Source organism: Thermobia domestica, chromosome 9 (genome assembly GCF_964235325.1).
Source record: "Thermobia domestica chromosome 9, izTheDome1.hap1.1, whole genome shotgun sequence".
NCBI classification, from domain to species: domain Eukaryota; kingdom Metazoa; phylum Arthropoda; class Insecta; order Zygentoma; family Lepismatidae; genus Thermobia; species Thermobia domestica.
The window spans coordinates 147,551,955-147,568,141 of record NC_137462.1 but is presented as its reverse complement, the minus strand read 5'-3'; the positions used below and the strand labels follow the sequence as shown (position 1 = coordinate 147,568,141).

The following is a 16,187-nucleotide window of genomic DNA, read 5'->3' as shown; positions in this document are numbered from 1 at the left end:
AAAAATAAACATTCACAAGAATCTATAACTGATATGAATTTAACCTAATTTCATTAACGGTAATCAGGTTACGTTCGTACTTGCATACGATTCTAATAAAGTACATTGTACTGCACAATCGTGATTAGGTTCTGTACTATTTTGTACATGTATTACGTCGTGATTCTGATTTTGATATGAAGTGCCATCTCTTGACCTCCAATTACGTCTATCCACGTAGTTCGCTGTATTTCTGGAATTTCGCCATACATTCCGTCTATTTTTAAACCTATTTTGATTATATGGTCTAACATATGGATTGCTACGATTAATTAGGTTAGGCGGATTCCCTACATAACTTTGCCTATTCTGCTCATTTTGACTGCTAGAATTTACTCGGCTTAGGTTATGTTCCATATTGTTCACACTTCGGATATTCAAATTCCGAACAGGCACAAAATGATCTGAATTATTCTTATTTTTACCCGTTCCTGCTTGTTGATTCATAGCATGGTATTGAGTTTCATAGCATTGGACAAGCATTAATAAATGGTTGAAACTCATACACTGTGTGGAAAATAAGATCTGTTGTAACTTAAATGGAAGCAAATTTCGAATTGATGCTATTATTCTCGATTCCGATTGCAATGGATTAACGACCTTTAATTCGTTGTATGTATTTACAACAAACTCTACAACAGATTTATGCAATCGAGGATTGAAGTGTTGATTTCTAATGGTGGCATCTCTATTTGCAAGCAAAAAGTCATTTTCATAATTCGCGATCAATGCCGCTTTGAATTCCTCATATGTACTGATGTGATCACGTACTGCTTTAAACCATAGTGAACAAGGTGGGAGTAATACATGAGGGATTAATTTCATATATTGTGATCTATCTATACACATTATATTGCACTCATCCTGGAATTTCTCTAAGAAAGAAGTAGCATTCTCGTTACACTTACCACTGAATTTACTCATGGCTCGTATTTCACTCATCTTAACACTTAATTTTACCTTCCTTTTATCATTCCATGTACCCATTGGGTGACAGTTCCTATTCATGACGTGATGTGTCGTTACACCATCTATGTTTCGCCCATCTGTACTCTTCGGATGAATTTCTTCTAAAATGATATCCTCATCAGATACCGGCGAAGGTGGGTTCATCTCTGGTGAGTGTGGAAACTCCAAGCGACCATCACACAGGTTATTGTGGTATGTGGGGTCCTTAACCTGTAGCATTCTAATTTCTTCCTGTAACGTAGCTAACAATTGCGTATTTGTACGTATGTTGTTAGCATTACTGATGACCTGGATCTTTTGTTGTTGAACAGAAGATTCGGTTACTTCTAAATCCTTTTTTATATCACTGATTTCTTGGCTCAGGTGGTTGTGATTACTCTGGCATTGCTCCGATATTCCTTTTAACTTTTCCTCGAACTGCGAGGTGATATCGCTCATCGTCTGGATAATTAATTGTTTTGTTTCATCCGACTTCTGTTCCATTCGTTTGCTTAATTCCTCATATTGTTTGTTAGATTCATCAGACTTCTGTTCTATTCGTCTACTTAATTCTTCAGAGTTATGCTTCATCGTCTGCTTTAACTCAGTAGACATCTGCATCAATTGCTGTTGTAATATTAGTAAGATTCGATCTTCTGATGATGTCATTTCTGGTGCTACATTATGTTCACCATTGTCACTATTATGGGATTCCTTTTCCAGCAACAACTATCCCATAATATATATTTTACATATATTAAAAACATTCTTCTTTTGTTATTATTAAATTAACATTCTATTAAGTATAGTGCACATGTATGAGCACTTTCTGCCCACGGTACAGATAATTATTAATCTATCCAAAGTATTTCGTTATATAAAAATGTCGCCCGACAATTGAACTGAATATAAAAGTCATGAGTGAGCTTGGCTTTTATCTTCAAGAACCACTGGTCCGTTTACAATAATGATCTTAAATTACATATGTTCTTTATATTTTGATCACACCTCGTATATATCTTCATTACATTTCAAATATATATATAGATACATTTATAACAAATCTTTTCACTTCATTAATATTTATCTTTTATTACATTAATTATATTTATTTCATTATTATCAAAAACATCGTCGCTTATTAATATAATTAACGAGGGTGAAACACGAATTACTATGATTAATAGTTTTGATCATTATTAAAACAGTGATGTTACAAATAATGTTTAATCTTTCAGGGCGCATTAAATAACAAATAAGTTAGATGTTGTATTATAATGTACACATTGTAGCACTAAGAAGTCATAATAAAGAAGAATCTTGTTCGAATAATATATCGGATAGCTCATAAAAACAGTCGTCGAATAATTAGTTTTATAGAATAGATCTTCTTCTTAACATAATCTTTGACAGTTAAGTTTTCAACACAAATCAATCTAATATAAATAACCTTTGCTTTTAATCATTTATGAATCGAATTATGATTCTTACATATATTAAAAAAACATTTGAGAATTATCATTGATTAATGAGAATTAAAGAAAATTAAATTGAATAAAAATAAAATAAATGTTCATGAAAATCTATAGCTGATATGAATTTAACCTAATTTCATTAACGGTAATCAGGTTACATTCGTACTTGCATACGATTCTAATAAAGTACATTGCACAGCACAATCATGATTAGGTTCTACAATATGTTGTACATGTATTTCATCGAGATTCTGATTTTGATATGAAGTGCCATCTCTTGACCTCCAATTACGTCTATCCACGTAGTTTGTTGTATTTCTGGAATTTCGCCATACATTTCGTCTATTTTTAAACCTATTTTGATTATATGGTATAACATATGGATTGCTACGATTAATTAGGTTAGGCGGATTTCCTACATAACTTTGCCTATTTTGCTCATTTTGATTGCTAGAATTTATTCTGCTTAGGTTATGTTTCGTATTATTCACACTTCGGATATTTAAATTCCGAATAGGCACAAAATGATCTGAATTATTCTTATTTTTACCCGTTCCTGCTTGTTGATTCATGGCATGGTATTGAGTTTCATAGCATTGGACAAGCATTAATAAATGGTTGAAACTCATACACTGTGTGGAAAATAAGATCTGTTGTAATTTAAATGGAAGCAAATTTCGAATCGATGCTATTATTCTCGATTCCGATTGCAATGGATTAACGACCTTTAATTCGTTGTATGTATTTACAACAAACTCTACAACAGATTTATACAATCGAGGATTGAAGTGTTGATTTCTAATGGTGGCATCTCTATTTGCAAGCAAAAAGTCATTTTCATAATTGGCGATTAGTGCCGCTTTGAATTCCTCATATGTACTGATGTGATCACGTACTGCTTTAAACCATAATGAACAAGGTGGGAGTAGTACATGAGGGATTAATTTCATATATTGTGATCTATCTATACACATAATATTGCACTCGTCCTGGAATTTTTCTAAGAAAGAAGTAGCATTCTCGTTACACTTACCACTGAATTTACTCATAGCTCGTATTTCACTCATCTTAACACTTAATTTTACCTTCCTTTTTTCATTCCATGTACCCATTGGGTGACAGTTCCTATTCATGACGTGATGTGTCGTTACACCATCTACGTTTCGCCCATCTGTACTCTTCGGATGTATTTCTTCCAATATAATATCCTCATCGGACACCGGCGAAGGCGAGTTCATCTCTGGTGAGTGGGGAAACTCCATGCGATCACTACACATGTTATTACGGTATGTGTTGTCTTTAACCTGTAGCATTCTAATTTCTTCCTGTAACGTAGCTATCAATTGCGTATTTGCACGTATATTGTTAGAATTATTGATGACCTGGATCTTTTGTTGTTGAACAGAAGATTCGGTTACTTCTAAATCCTTTTTTAAATCGCTGATTTCTTGGCTCAGGTGGTTGTGATTATCCTGGCATTCCTCCGATATTCCTTTTAACTTTTCCTCGAACTGCGACACGAAAATTATTAAGAGTCTAAGTACTATATCAATTCAAATTAAATCACACACAAATTGAGAATAACTAAGCTACCATATTATAGTTTTTCTTTATTTTGAAGATTTGTTGTGAGTCTTCATGTTATTATACTACAGCTACAAATAAGCGTATTCTTTACTAAATAGCTATTAATGCCTTAGAACAATTGAGGGGGGGGGGAAGCGCAACAGTGGTCTAACCCACATTTTTAATTAGGAGAAAAGTCAAGTTAAACTTAAACACATGTGTTTTTTTCTGTACAATGTATGGATGTACAATGTATGACATATTCAACCACTTGTGCTTGCTTTTGTTATATTGCACAAAAACCACATGTGTTTAAGTTTAACTTGATTTTTCTCCATTTTTAAAAATGTGGGTTACATCACTGTTGCCCTCACCCCCTCAATTCGTATTCTACTCCATCCTTACGTTGTTTCTATTGTGTACTCTACATATTTGCAATTGGTCATCCCACACCATTGCCACAACTATTTTTATCTATCTTTTTATGTTAGAAGAATCGTATTATATTCCACTGTACTTTTTTTTACTATATTTCTACAAGGAAAATTATCAGCATGGTGGTTTGGAGCTGAAAAAAGCTGTAGCCAATATAGGCAGACAGATGATTAGGCTGCCGAAAGAAGACCATGAACAAAAGAAATACTCGAAAACTTTTTTTCTGACCTAGGCGTCTTTTATCAAAACTAGGCACCATAATAATAAAATTTCATACACGGGGTTACATAAAGATTTTTTGATTTAAATTATTTAGGCGCCATTTCCAATGGCCATGACTACCTGGCACCTGAAATTTTTCGAGCCTGAACAAGAGGAATATTGACAGAAATTCATAATGTATTACATATGTTGCTACTTTGAAACTTCAGTTTCTCGTTTCAATAACCTCACAAGAAATAGTATTTTAAGCATACAAACATAAGTTTATTTATATTCTTTCTCTCGTCAGCTCTAAAGTTTTTTATGTTTGGTATGAGGTAGTACACTTTCAAAAGATTATATCGTGAAAGTGTTGGGTTCTGCATGTTTCCGGAGGTACACAAGGTAAAAAGATCATAAAAGTAAATTTTTGAGAGTTCAGATTTTTGTTAAGTTTTGTCCATGTAGATTGGTTCTCCATATATTGCTTCACTCACTGGAACAAAATATTGTATTTATTACTTGACATGACATATCACAAACCTTCTTTATCAGACTACACAGTGGATTTATAGTGGAGCGCTCACCTCTAGTTCGAAGGGTCCTTGGTTCGAACTCAGGCCATATGAGTTTGTGGTGGACAACAACATATCCGTTGAGTTTCTCGCTATTCTGACGTCTCCTCCGACATGAACATTCCACAGATTCCCTTATAATCGTTCACTTTCATTGGTCATCCAACTCCCCTTACCTATAGTGCATACTAGCGGAACACAGAACCAGAAATCTTATTTGATTTTATTTTGTAATCAGGCAATTGTAACTAGTTTGCTACATTACTGTGTTACCATATCTATTTATTTGTTGGTTTAAATGTTAACTCATGTGTTCAGACACACTTCAATCGATCTAGAAATATTCACATGGACTAATATAAACGATTTGCGAATATGTTCCATAGACTAAAGAAAACTACGGTTAGCGCGAAGATATGGTAAAATAATATTGTTAATGTGTAAAGTAGTTCGATAATAGCACTGGTGAATCTTAGAAAGGTCATGGAGATGATTATCATCTTAAGTTTGTACTTCCTTGTTTTGAACTCAGTAAAGAATTTAGATTTTTTTTTTTACTTGGGGAAATGTTTTCTCATGTGTTGCTCCCCCCTAAATGTATAACTATCGAATCCACGACGAAGTTGCATATAAGAAATTAACACTCTACTATCAAATCACCGTGCTTTTACATTCTTGATTTGTAATTAAGAACGAATAAAATTCACTTTATGAAGTCGGTGGATGACTCAAACATGGCAACATTGATTAGTTTATTAACTCAGGCTACAAACAATATCAATTTACGTAAAATTAGTGATTATACTTGTAACCTACATTAACAGAACTACAAAATTTGAATGAGTACGTATGTTCATAGGCACTGATTGTGCTGTGCTGCCAAGGAAAGTAACAAGAGTTACATATTTAAGTGTTTAAGGAAGTTCAATGCGTTGACTATATTACTGAGCAATTATATGTTACATACTTGATCGTATAATATTGCAAATTAGTACATTGCTACTTTGTCCTTAGATATACAAGTATATTCAAATAAATTGATAATTGATAATAAATTGATATGGACAAATAGTTACTTTTTAAAGAAGCCTTAAAATTTGTTACTTTTCCTATTCTTTGTTTTATTAGCCTTGCAATAGGCGCGCGGATTTTTGTGACATGGTTGTGACATAGTCGCGCGGGCTACCACTGTAGCCCATTTGTTTTAATTTTATTATATTGGCTAGTTTGTTAATATTTTTATCTTTCTTGTTGAGAAATGTATTTATAAAGTGTTTTAAGGGTCTTATACCCAATTTGATAAATATGGTTATTTTGAAAGCAATGTATATACAAAGAAGATCAACGCCATTCATTTTTCAAAAGTAATACACGAATAGGACTCTAAAAGTTATTTGTAATTAGCAATAAATGCACCAATCTGGGGCATTCGAACTTTTCTTCATCGTTACCATATGTGTCGGAATTCTTTAAAAATATGCATTATTTTACAAAATTTTAGAAATAAAGCTTACAGATAAACGTATTATCGACAAAACATTTCTTTTCAGCGAAATATTTTTTTATGATTTCTTGCTATCAAAAGTTAGATTACGATTTTGCATAATTGTACATATGCTATTTACTCTCATATATTTTTTATTTTTCTATTTTCCTATTCAAGTTCCTCGAAGCATGTTCTGCACACAAGTGGTTGAGTGGTCAATGCACACTTTCCTTCAAGCATTGACCATTCATCAAAAGCAACAAAATGCCAAGAAAGGGAGGTATTTCAGTCTCGTCTGTAAGTTTGCATCACGGTCACGTACAAAACTCTTTCTAAAACTGTCGATGTAAATATTGCCACAATCAACCATAAATCTGAAAATGTTTACATCTAAAAGCAATTCAAGACATTCAAGTTAGGACAACGCAGACCTGGCCTCACCTTTAGGTCCAGGAAAACGAAGCAAAATATTATGAGCACGAGTGACAAATATTACAAGTAGAGTTTTTCTAGATCTGAAATTGTCTTTTGTTACATAATAATTTACTTTACAACTGTCTTTACTACCCCTATAATCAACAGGTATCAGTGATTCCTGCCACCCGGCATTCTCAGTAACATCTTCTGAATTTTCACTATTTCTATGTCCGAAAAATGCAGTTCTTCCGTCTCAAAATATTTTCCCCATCACTATCGCAATCTAGAAATCATTCCTCATCAGAACTGGCATTTTGCAAACTCATTGACCATCTGACCAACACTCAAACTATGATGAAAAAAAAAAAAACTTTCGACGTTTTGGAACACTTATGACAGCAATTGTCACGCGGGCTACAGATGTATCCCATCAAACTTTCAAGCAGAATAACAATGAGCTCGTTTTGATTTTACGTTCGACCACACATTAAACACACAGAATGATAGTTGATAGAAAGGTACACAGACACCCTTTGTGTTAGCATTTCAAACTACTTTGCGGCAAGGAAAACAAAAACGCTGGGCTACAATAGTAGCCCGTGCGCGTATTGCAAAGTTAGTAACGTCGTATACATTTCAAAAGAAAAAAAATGAAACAAAAAACATTCTGTACATCACATCTTTCGCTAAGCCGTTTCCCTAGTGAGTAGCTCATACAACTTGGCTTGAACCGACACATGACGTAGCTACTAACATGGCAGTCATTGTTTCAAGCGAACGAGTAATAGACCGGAATTCAATCGCAAATTTTGACTAGTTAAAATCAACGCATGAGCGAAAGGAAATGTGCTCCATAATCAGCTAGCTCTGGAGTATTTTATAGGGCATTAAGAAAATCAGTTGGAATATCCAATAAAGAAATTAATACTTACAGGCTAATATTTCATTTTTCAAGATTGAGACAATAAGCAAAACTTTGCAAGGAAACTCAGTGTTATAAAGAGTATAATCCATGTTTAAAAGGCCAGTACTACTTGTCACAGAACTGTGCACGATAAAAGGACAATCAACAACAGGTAAACAACAAATGGTTATCTGTGTGCCAAGGTCAAACTAACAATCACAGCGCAGCGGGAAGGGGGGGTCAGAGGCAGCTGTCTGTAGGCTATTGAAGTTCACATACCATAATAGATATGTGTGGCAGAGAGGTTTCTTTTTTCTTTTAATTGCTCAAACGCTCTTTTAGGTGAAGTGACAGAATATGCAGAAGGTGTTATTAGATTTAAAATCTTATCATTTTATTATCTCGTATGTTATTTCGTTTTCTGTAATTTTCTTTTCTTTTCTTTCAGATTAAGCCATCAAGCTGTGAACGATGAAACAGGATGTTGCTTATGACAGTTTCGTCAAGAACAACGTTACTGTCACTTCAGTTAAGCGTGAACATGGCCGCCCTTTCAATATGCACACAAATGAAGCAAACCTCTGTCGTAACATTATCCTACCTTGGGCTAAAGCACTTCGTAAACGAGGTTAACTAATGAATCAAAAATCGCCAGGGGCTCATCGAACGGCACGTATTCCAGAAAATGTGGAAAGAGTCAGACTAGCTACGGTCCGCAGTCCGTGTTGATCCACTCAGAAACAGAAACAGAAAAGTTAAAAATAAGGACGCCCCTCGGGAAAGCCCGCGCCCTCGATAACGACTAAGGCATCAACCAACATTCTATATGCGTCTCCTCCATGCAATTAGTAAAACTAAAGCTGGTGTCGGTGTGTGTGAGTGTCGCGGTTTTCAATCTATTCGGCTAGACATTTACACGCGTATCTGTAACTAAAGTGTAAGACAGAAATAAAGAACGGTAAAATAGAAGATAGGAAAGCACGAGAGATTTATTATGTATTGATAGAGGGATAAAAAAACTGAGAACCAGGTGGAAAAACCTGTGTCGGTCATGCTGCATGCATAAGTATTTACATGGCAAAAATACATTTGAAGGGTGGCCAAAATCCATGTAAATTGTCTGTAATGATACCTAGGTAGTTATTTAATATCTGTTAAATAAGTGACCTATCTTAATATGTTGAGGCATGCGAGCAAACTTCTCTTCAACACACGTTCGAGCAGAAATATTTTGTATTTAGACCCATGTCTTCCATACAAATTGGCCGCTGTACAACCATTGAAACCAGGGGATTACGCACAATGACTAAACTGAGCACAAGCAGTTGAAGGATTTTTTAAAGCAAAATGACAACTTCCGTTTATTAGTGAATGATGAAGCTAATATTCATCTCAATGGTACTGTAAATCAATAGAACTGCCGTTATTGGGTTTCTAACAATCGGAAGGAATTACACGAAAGACCTCTGCACACTCCTTATGTAATGGTTTGGTGTGCTGTAGGCAAAATTACTTTTTTCGACGGTAATAAGGGAAAGATTTTTATCGAGAACTCGGAGCCCTATATTGAGATAATCAACAACTTCTTCTTGCTTAAACTACGAAGATACCGAATTTACAATCGTCAAGTATGGTTCAACAATGTGGGAGAACAGTCCACAGAGCTTGAAAATCATGTCCGTTCTTTTCCCTCTCTTCTCTGGTCGTCTTATTTTAAAATTTGGGGACATTGATTGGCCTTTTCGGTTCCCTGACCGGTCTAATTGCGATTATTTCTTGTGGGGCTACACCAAGCTACGTTTATACAAGCATATATTCCGTACATTGGAAGACCTGAACAAAGCTATTCGCTCGGGAGCCGTCCAAATCGAAAATGCTGTGTTTGAAGGAGTTGATGCCATCTTGAGAAAGGCATCAATGATAACGGACATAAGAAGTCAAAGGCTGTATTACACACTTGATTTTGTAAAATTTCTTTTCCAATGCGAATTCAATTCTGTCAATGTTTTTTTTTTTTTTAAATAATGATTTATGATTTTTTAAAACCACCAGTATCTCTGCTCTATTCAGGATGAGATTTACGTCAAGCTATGGCATTTCGTGTAGCGATTTTTCCTGTTCAATCACGTTTTCTCGCTCCTCCGTCTATATAGCTTTGTCGATAAATTGCTGTCCATCTGTCCGTCTTATTTTCATCATACATTTTCATGGACCACTGTCGCACTCTTTCCGCTTTAAATTATTCATTTCCAGTAATCTCTATAATAAAGTCAATATATGTGATTCACACATTATTCATGTGTGCAATCACGCTTCCTCATTTCTTGTTCATTTCTCCGTACCATCTGTTCACCCTTTGCTTTTACTGTACATTTTAGAGCATCATTGTTTGATTCTTTCACCACTAAATTCCGCATAATCTGTGTAATAAAGAAATGCGTAACATCATATGGGAAAACATATTTTACGATAACATTGTCACATAGGTAAATAATTTCCAAATGTGGGACATATGCCATTATTAGATCTGATTGAGCTCACAAAGTTATATGGATTAAGTATAAAATCTCACGCGGAATTTTCGAGAAAACTTTTTTCGTCAACTTAAAAAAGATGCTGTGCATTAATGTACAGTATTACAATATACGTATGTGTGTTTCAATTTATTATGCTACAATATTACGCACGCATTCTCCGCACGTAAGTCCTGTTCATATGTAAACCTTACACACCCACAGAAACCAAGTATATTCTCCCATACGCTGCGGGTGCAAGTTGAGTCGTTCTTTCCATAAATTGAGCTAGATGCGTACAACATGTAGTTCATAGTGGTTAAGCATAAATCGTATATTGTCCGTATATAACTGTTTTTTTTAATCAGACCGTACAAAGCATTCTTTTCAATTTCACAGCCCAAAATTATAATTAAACTTTAAATTAAAGTTGTCTAAAAATAAGACGTGTCAAGTGATAGGTAATACTAAGCTTAACAAAACGACATGATTCGAGTTGAAATTCTCATAAAAATTTTCGAGAATATAAAAAGAGAACAAATAGCAATCACAGTTCACACCGTGGGAAGAAATTTGTTCTGTCATTGTAATGTGAAAATTGAAGTTTTTGAATTTTTAATGGCTTTACAACGGAAGGTTCCTGCGCAGTCTGTTCGTCAACAACTCTGTATTACTAGACACTTATTATTACTAGACACTCTGTATTACTAGATATTCAGTGTTTAATAAATTTAATTTTATTATTTATTTATTTATTTTATCTTCTGTGATACAACTTTATCCACGCCAATAGAAATATGTTAATATTTTAAAGTTTTATAGGTGGATGGAGAAATATTACAGTAAAAATAATATATACTTACCACTCCTGTTTCTTGTAGCATGCAACGCTTGAAACACTGTAAAGGAAAATGTTATATTGTAAATGACATTATTAGAGCAAAGGGTATAATTTATATTAATAGTAGCATATGCCTCCGCGTGTTATCACGGACAATCTCTTTCCCTATGTACAATACATGTCCTGTTGTCTTCGATATTTAATATGTACATCTGAATAACACACACATAATTTCATAATTCCGTTCTTAATAGTTTCAGAGATCTGGTAAACGAAAAAGAATTTTTAAAAAATATTCCCTTCTTAAGGGCCCTATTTCGAAACACCCCTTCTTATCTACAGCCTAGTATGCAAAGATAATATATATACAGAATGTTAAGTTTCTACGTCTGATAGTTTCAGAGATCTGATAAAGTGCAAAAAAATATTAGATACTCTCTTTGCATTTTTCATTTCGCATTTTATACAAAATTCCAAGGTTCTACGGTATTTCAAAGATCACTACAGAAACTAAGTCGCTTATAAAAGAAAACAATTCTCATCTACGGTCTCGGGTGCAAGGAAAGCATCATTACCAAATGTGAATTTTCTACGCTTAACAGCTTCCGAGATCTGGAGAGCGGCAAAAATTACACAGGGACCCTACAGACCCCTTTAAGACTCGTATTTCGTAAAACCCCGTCTCATTAGGAGCGTAGGGTGCAAGGTGGTTATTTGTTGGTTCTACGCGTAATAGTTTTATAAAGCTTTTAATATGTAAATGAGCTAGTGAGTCGTTTGATGTAATCTTTTATACATAGATATCGGTTGATAGGTTAGTACAATTTTTTTCCCAAATGTAAATTGTTTAAACTAAGAACAATCTTACAACTAGTTTAATCATTAGTAGTCATTAAAACGTTTCATCTTTTATTGTATTGTATAAAGAACAAAATTAAGCTTTTAAGAGCGTTACCTTTTTGAGGTCTATAAAGTACGGCTTAACCAGAGCAATAAGTGCTTGAATATATTATTTTTATTTAAAAAATACGTCCTACGAATATTTAAAGAATTTATGAAATCATTATATTAACGCCAAACAAAACCCACATAACTTGTAGCTGGGTGAGATATTTATATCGATCGTTGTTAAAATGGGATACGGGCAAGGTATTTTGGGATGGAGCATATCCCGTTTTTAACAATGACTGATTACAGTAGTTAAAGATTTGGCATCTGTTTACGTTGAGGTGTGATCCGAGAATTTGATGTTCAGTATTCACCTTCTTGAAGATAAAATTCATAACAATCCCTTTGACATCGTATCGAAAATCGGATTGCAACTCAGAATATTAAGTAACTGGTCTAAACTTCACATAGTTGCTCAACAATATAGCCAAAATCTAATATCATACTAAAATGCATCCCTCTATAGTTATATAGCATTTGAATACCTGATATAAAAATTACCGCCATGTTTAGTTCCTAACACATACTGCTCATCGACATACTACTCATTACAAATTCCAGTTTATATTTAACTTGATATTATTCTGGCTCAATTAAGTAAAGTTCCACATATTAAAATATTAAAATGGGAGACCCGGGTTCGATTTTCGGCGGGGGCTCACGTGGTTCGTATACCACGTTAGTCTGTAGGTCCTGTCTCATATAGCATCGCTGCTGAAAGGGACGTTAAACTCGAAATCAATTGAATAAACTAAAATATTAAAAATAGATTTTTTTAAATTGTTACGCGTAAACATATCAGACATTCGGCTATTTTTTTAAAGAAATGTTCATGTCAAACCAAAATTAAAAGAGTGTACATTTTGTTTGTTCTGTTTGTATTTTAATCATATACGTTCCAAGTGAAACGTGGACAGAAAATATTTATTTTAATTTATTAAGACATATTTACTTCGATATTTACATGTTTTATTAATGCTATTAACATATTAATTCTTCAAATGTTCTTATTTATTTACAAGAACTTCTTTATTTCTTTATTTATTGTGATTCTGATTGACAGTATTCCAATATGATTGAGATTAAAAAAAACTTATTTTGGTATAATTACTTACCTTAATATTTTCATTTGGTTCACCTGTACTCTTAAATTCCTCCCAATGTTCTATGATCAAGTAAAAAGCATAAAGTAATATTAGAAATTAATTTCAGTGCTGTGAATAAATTTCACTATTTGAAATTATATGCTTGTTAAACAAGACCAATATTATTACTCTACAATGTCCTTATTATTATTATTATTATTATTATTATTATTTTTTTTTTTTTTTGAAAACGAATGGAAAAAAATATGGCGCAAGAAACAAACTGAATAGCATTAAAATTACCATTCATGTTCCATTAGTAAAATATCACTTTCAGAGTTGCTATATCGAGTAGGTTTTAATCTTCACTTTTTATATATAAAACGACTAACTGTACATTTTCTAAAATATCAGTATATACGTTAACAAATTGTAATTTTCGCAATATGTAAGCCATTTTGTACTTGTGTTTCTCATTAGCGGGTAAAGAAGGCATGATTATGGGGTTAAATATTTATGAATTAGGTACGCAGATGACACAAACAAGAAAAATAAAAAAAAATCAACTACAAAGTGTTGCATGGCAATTCAAAACATTTCATTCAATACAAAACAAAATACTTACGTGAATTGACATTTCCCAATATATTAAAGTAACAGAACATAAAGCAGATATATTTGTTATGATTTAATAATTATCATAAGCTAGTTTTTAAATGGTATTTTTACCGCATTTTATTCGTATTTTCTCAAAAGTCTTCATGATCACCATTTTTATCTTCAAGTTGTCTATGAGCTACGTTGTCATAGAACGCATGGTTAATGGTTGATAAACACTAATTTAATTATACTAAATCTCTCTATTTCTACAAAAATATTTTTTCATACAAAATCTTAATTGCAGAATGCTCGGAGAGAAATCACTTTTTCTGTGGTTGTTTCTCGAATTTGTTTTATAAAACATTTCCCGGAATCTGTTATCCTTACTTGGAGCCAAGTATATTCAGACAAACAGAGTACGTTTCCATTAGTTGATTTCTTTCTCTTAATAAGAAGATTTTGCCTTCTTTTTGCATAGTTTTCAAAATGTTTTAAATCAATTGTCTCCATACTGCTAACTTTAAATTGAGGTTTATTTTTGGGAGTGTGTATTACCACAATTCAATCTTATGGAGTACTGATCTTAAACTCAAATAACAATATCGTTTTCTTTCTAATGATGGAATTAATTACATCCAATTCATGTGTGTATGTTTTCTTAGCAGATATTTATTATTGATTATTTCAACAAATATAATGGAAAGTATCCACAGAGAGTACATGATGATCATATTTATGTTTTGGCTAGAACAATTATCTGAGTAAATTATCTGTGCACTCGTCGTTTATGCATTATCAGAAGTCTATTTACTGAGGTAGGAAACCAGTTCAATTTCCCCCTTTCCTTCCTGTTTCCTTTCATTCCATAAACACCAGCTACTTTTCTCTTCTATAGAAAAAAGAAAAAAAATGATGTAGTTAAATGTCCGCAGTTTGTATTAAGCAGAAATTTAGACCATATCTAAGCACTTGTATGGATAACAGTTAATATAAGAAGTGTCTCTTTGAAATTTATTCAGTGCCCAAGAATGAGTTCTATCTTCTCCTTCTGTCGTCTATTCAAACTTGAATTAGTTGAAATAAACGGTTTTTGGTGTCAACCTTTATCGCCGTTGAACAAAACCATTAAGAGATAGGGAGTAATTTCTCTTCCGTATGAATTCAGCGTCAGAGAAACTGGTTCCACCTTTGATCTAATTACTCTATGGCAACCAGTACTTATAGATGCACTACTTGAAGTTTGAGTATTGAATTCGCATAGTTCGGAAGTTTTAGTTCCACACTGTGAAACGATACTCACTTATTTCGCTACCGATTCAGTTTTCCAAGAGTATTTCCTATCTTCTCCATTAACCCTCCATTCTATCCCACCATCTCTGGTTTTAACATTTATCGCCATAGAATAAAAGTAGTAATTGGTAGTGACAAGAGGTTTTCTGCAATCGATAGAGAGTGTGAAGAGAAAATACCTTCATAATCGACACTATAACAAAACGAGAAGCGATTCAAATTTACTACTACTTCTGGTTTCAATGTTCATTTCTGTAGAGCAATAACCGTTAAGAAATAAAGAAATGTATTTTTCCGCAATCGATTCAGCTTCCCAAGAGTAGATTCTATCATCATTTAACACTCTATTCAATCCGAAAGGATTTCAATTAACAATTTCTGGTTTAAAGCTATTATCACCAGAGAACAAAACCAGTAAAGGATAGCCAGTAATGGGTTTTAGATATGCAGTCCGCGTCTGGGAAAGAGATTCCATCTTTGATCTTATTAATATATTTAAACTCTCATAGTTTTGAAGTCTACTGTATTTTCATATTATTAAACGAACCTTACTTATTATTTTCATTATAGAGAAAACAAAAATCGTCTCTCAACATTCTTTTAAGATACCGTTTAGAAGTATGCTTCCATCGATTAAATAATCGGTGTATTATCATTTCACATCTTTGGCTTAACACGCAGTTTAGTTTCTTATACAACTAAAATTTCTTTTTTCTTTAAAAAAAAAAAAAACAATGTTATTTATGGAAGCATGAGTTCAAGATGAAACCCTACGTTGTAACAAAACTTAACGAACAGTTTTTTTTTATTCCCGTTAGAAATCTAATACTTTAATTATTGCGTGAATCTAACGTGCTTGCTTAC

General features: G+C 33.3%; 1 protein-coding gene across 1 annotated transcript in view; it reads right to left on the bottom strand.

Annotated features, from left to right (window-relative positions):
• LOC145661055 (uncharacterized) overlaps positions 1-16,187 on the bottom strand; it is a 62,252-nt gene that overhangs the window by 38,921 nt on the left and 7,144 nt on the right. The window contains exon 3 of the mRNA XM_081726493.1: positions 13,464-13,513. Within this exon, the coding sequence (XP_081582619.1) occupies positions 13,464-13,513 (50 nt within the window). The remainder of the gene's footprint in view (positions 1-13,463; positions 13,514-16,187) is intronic.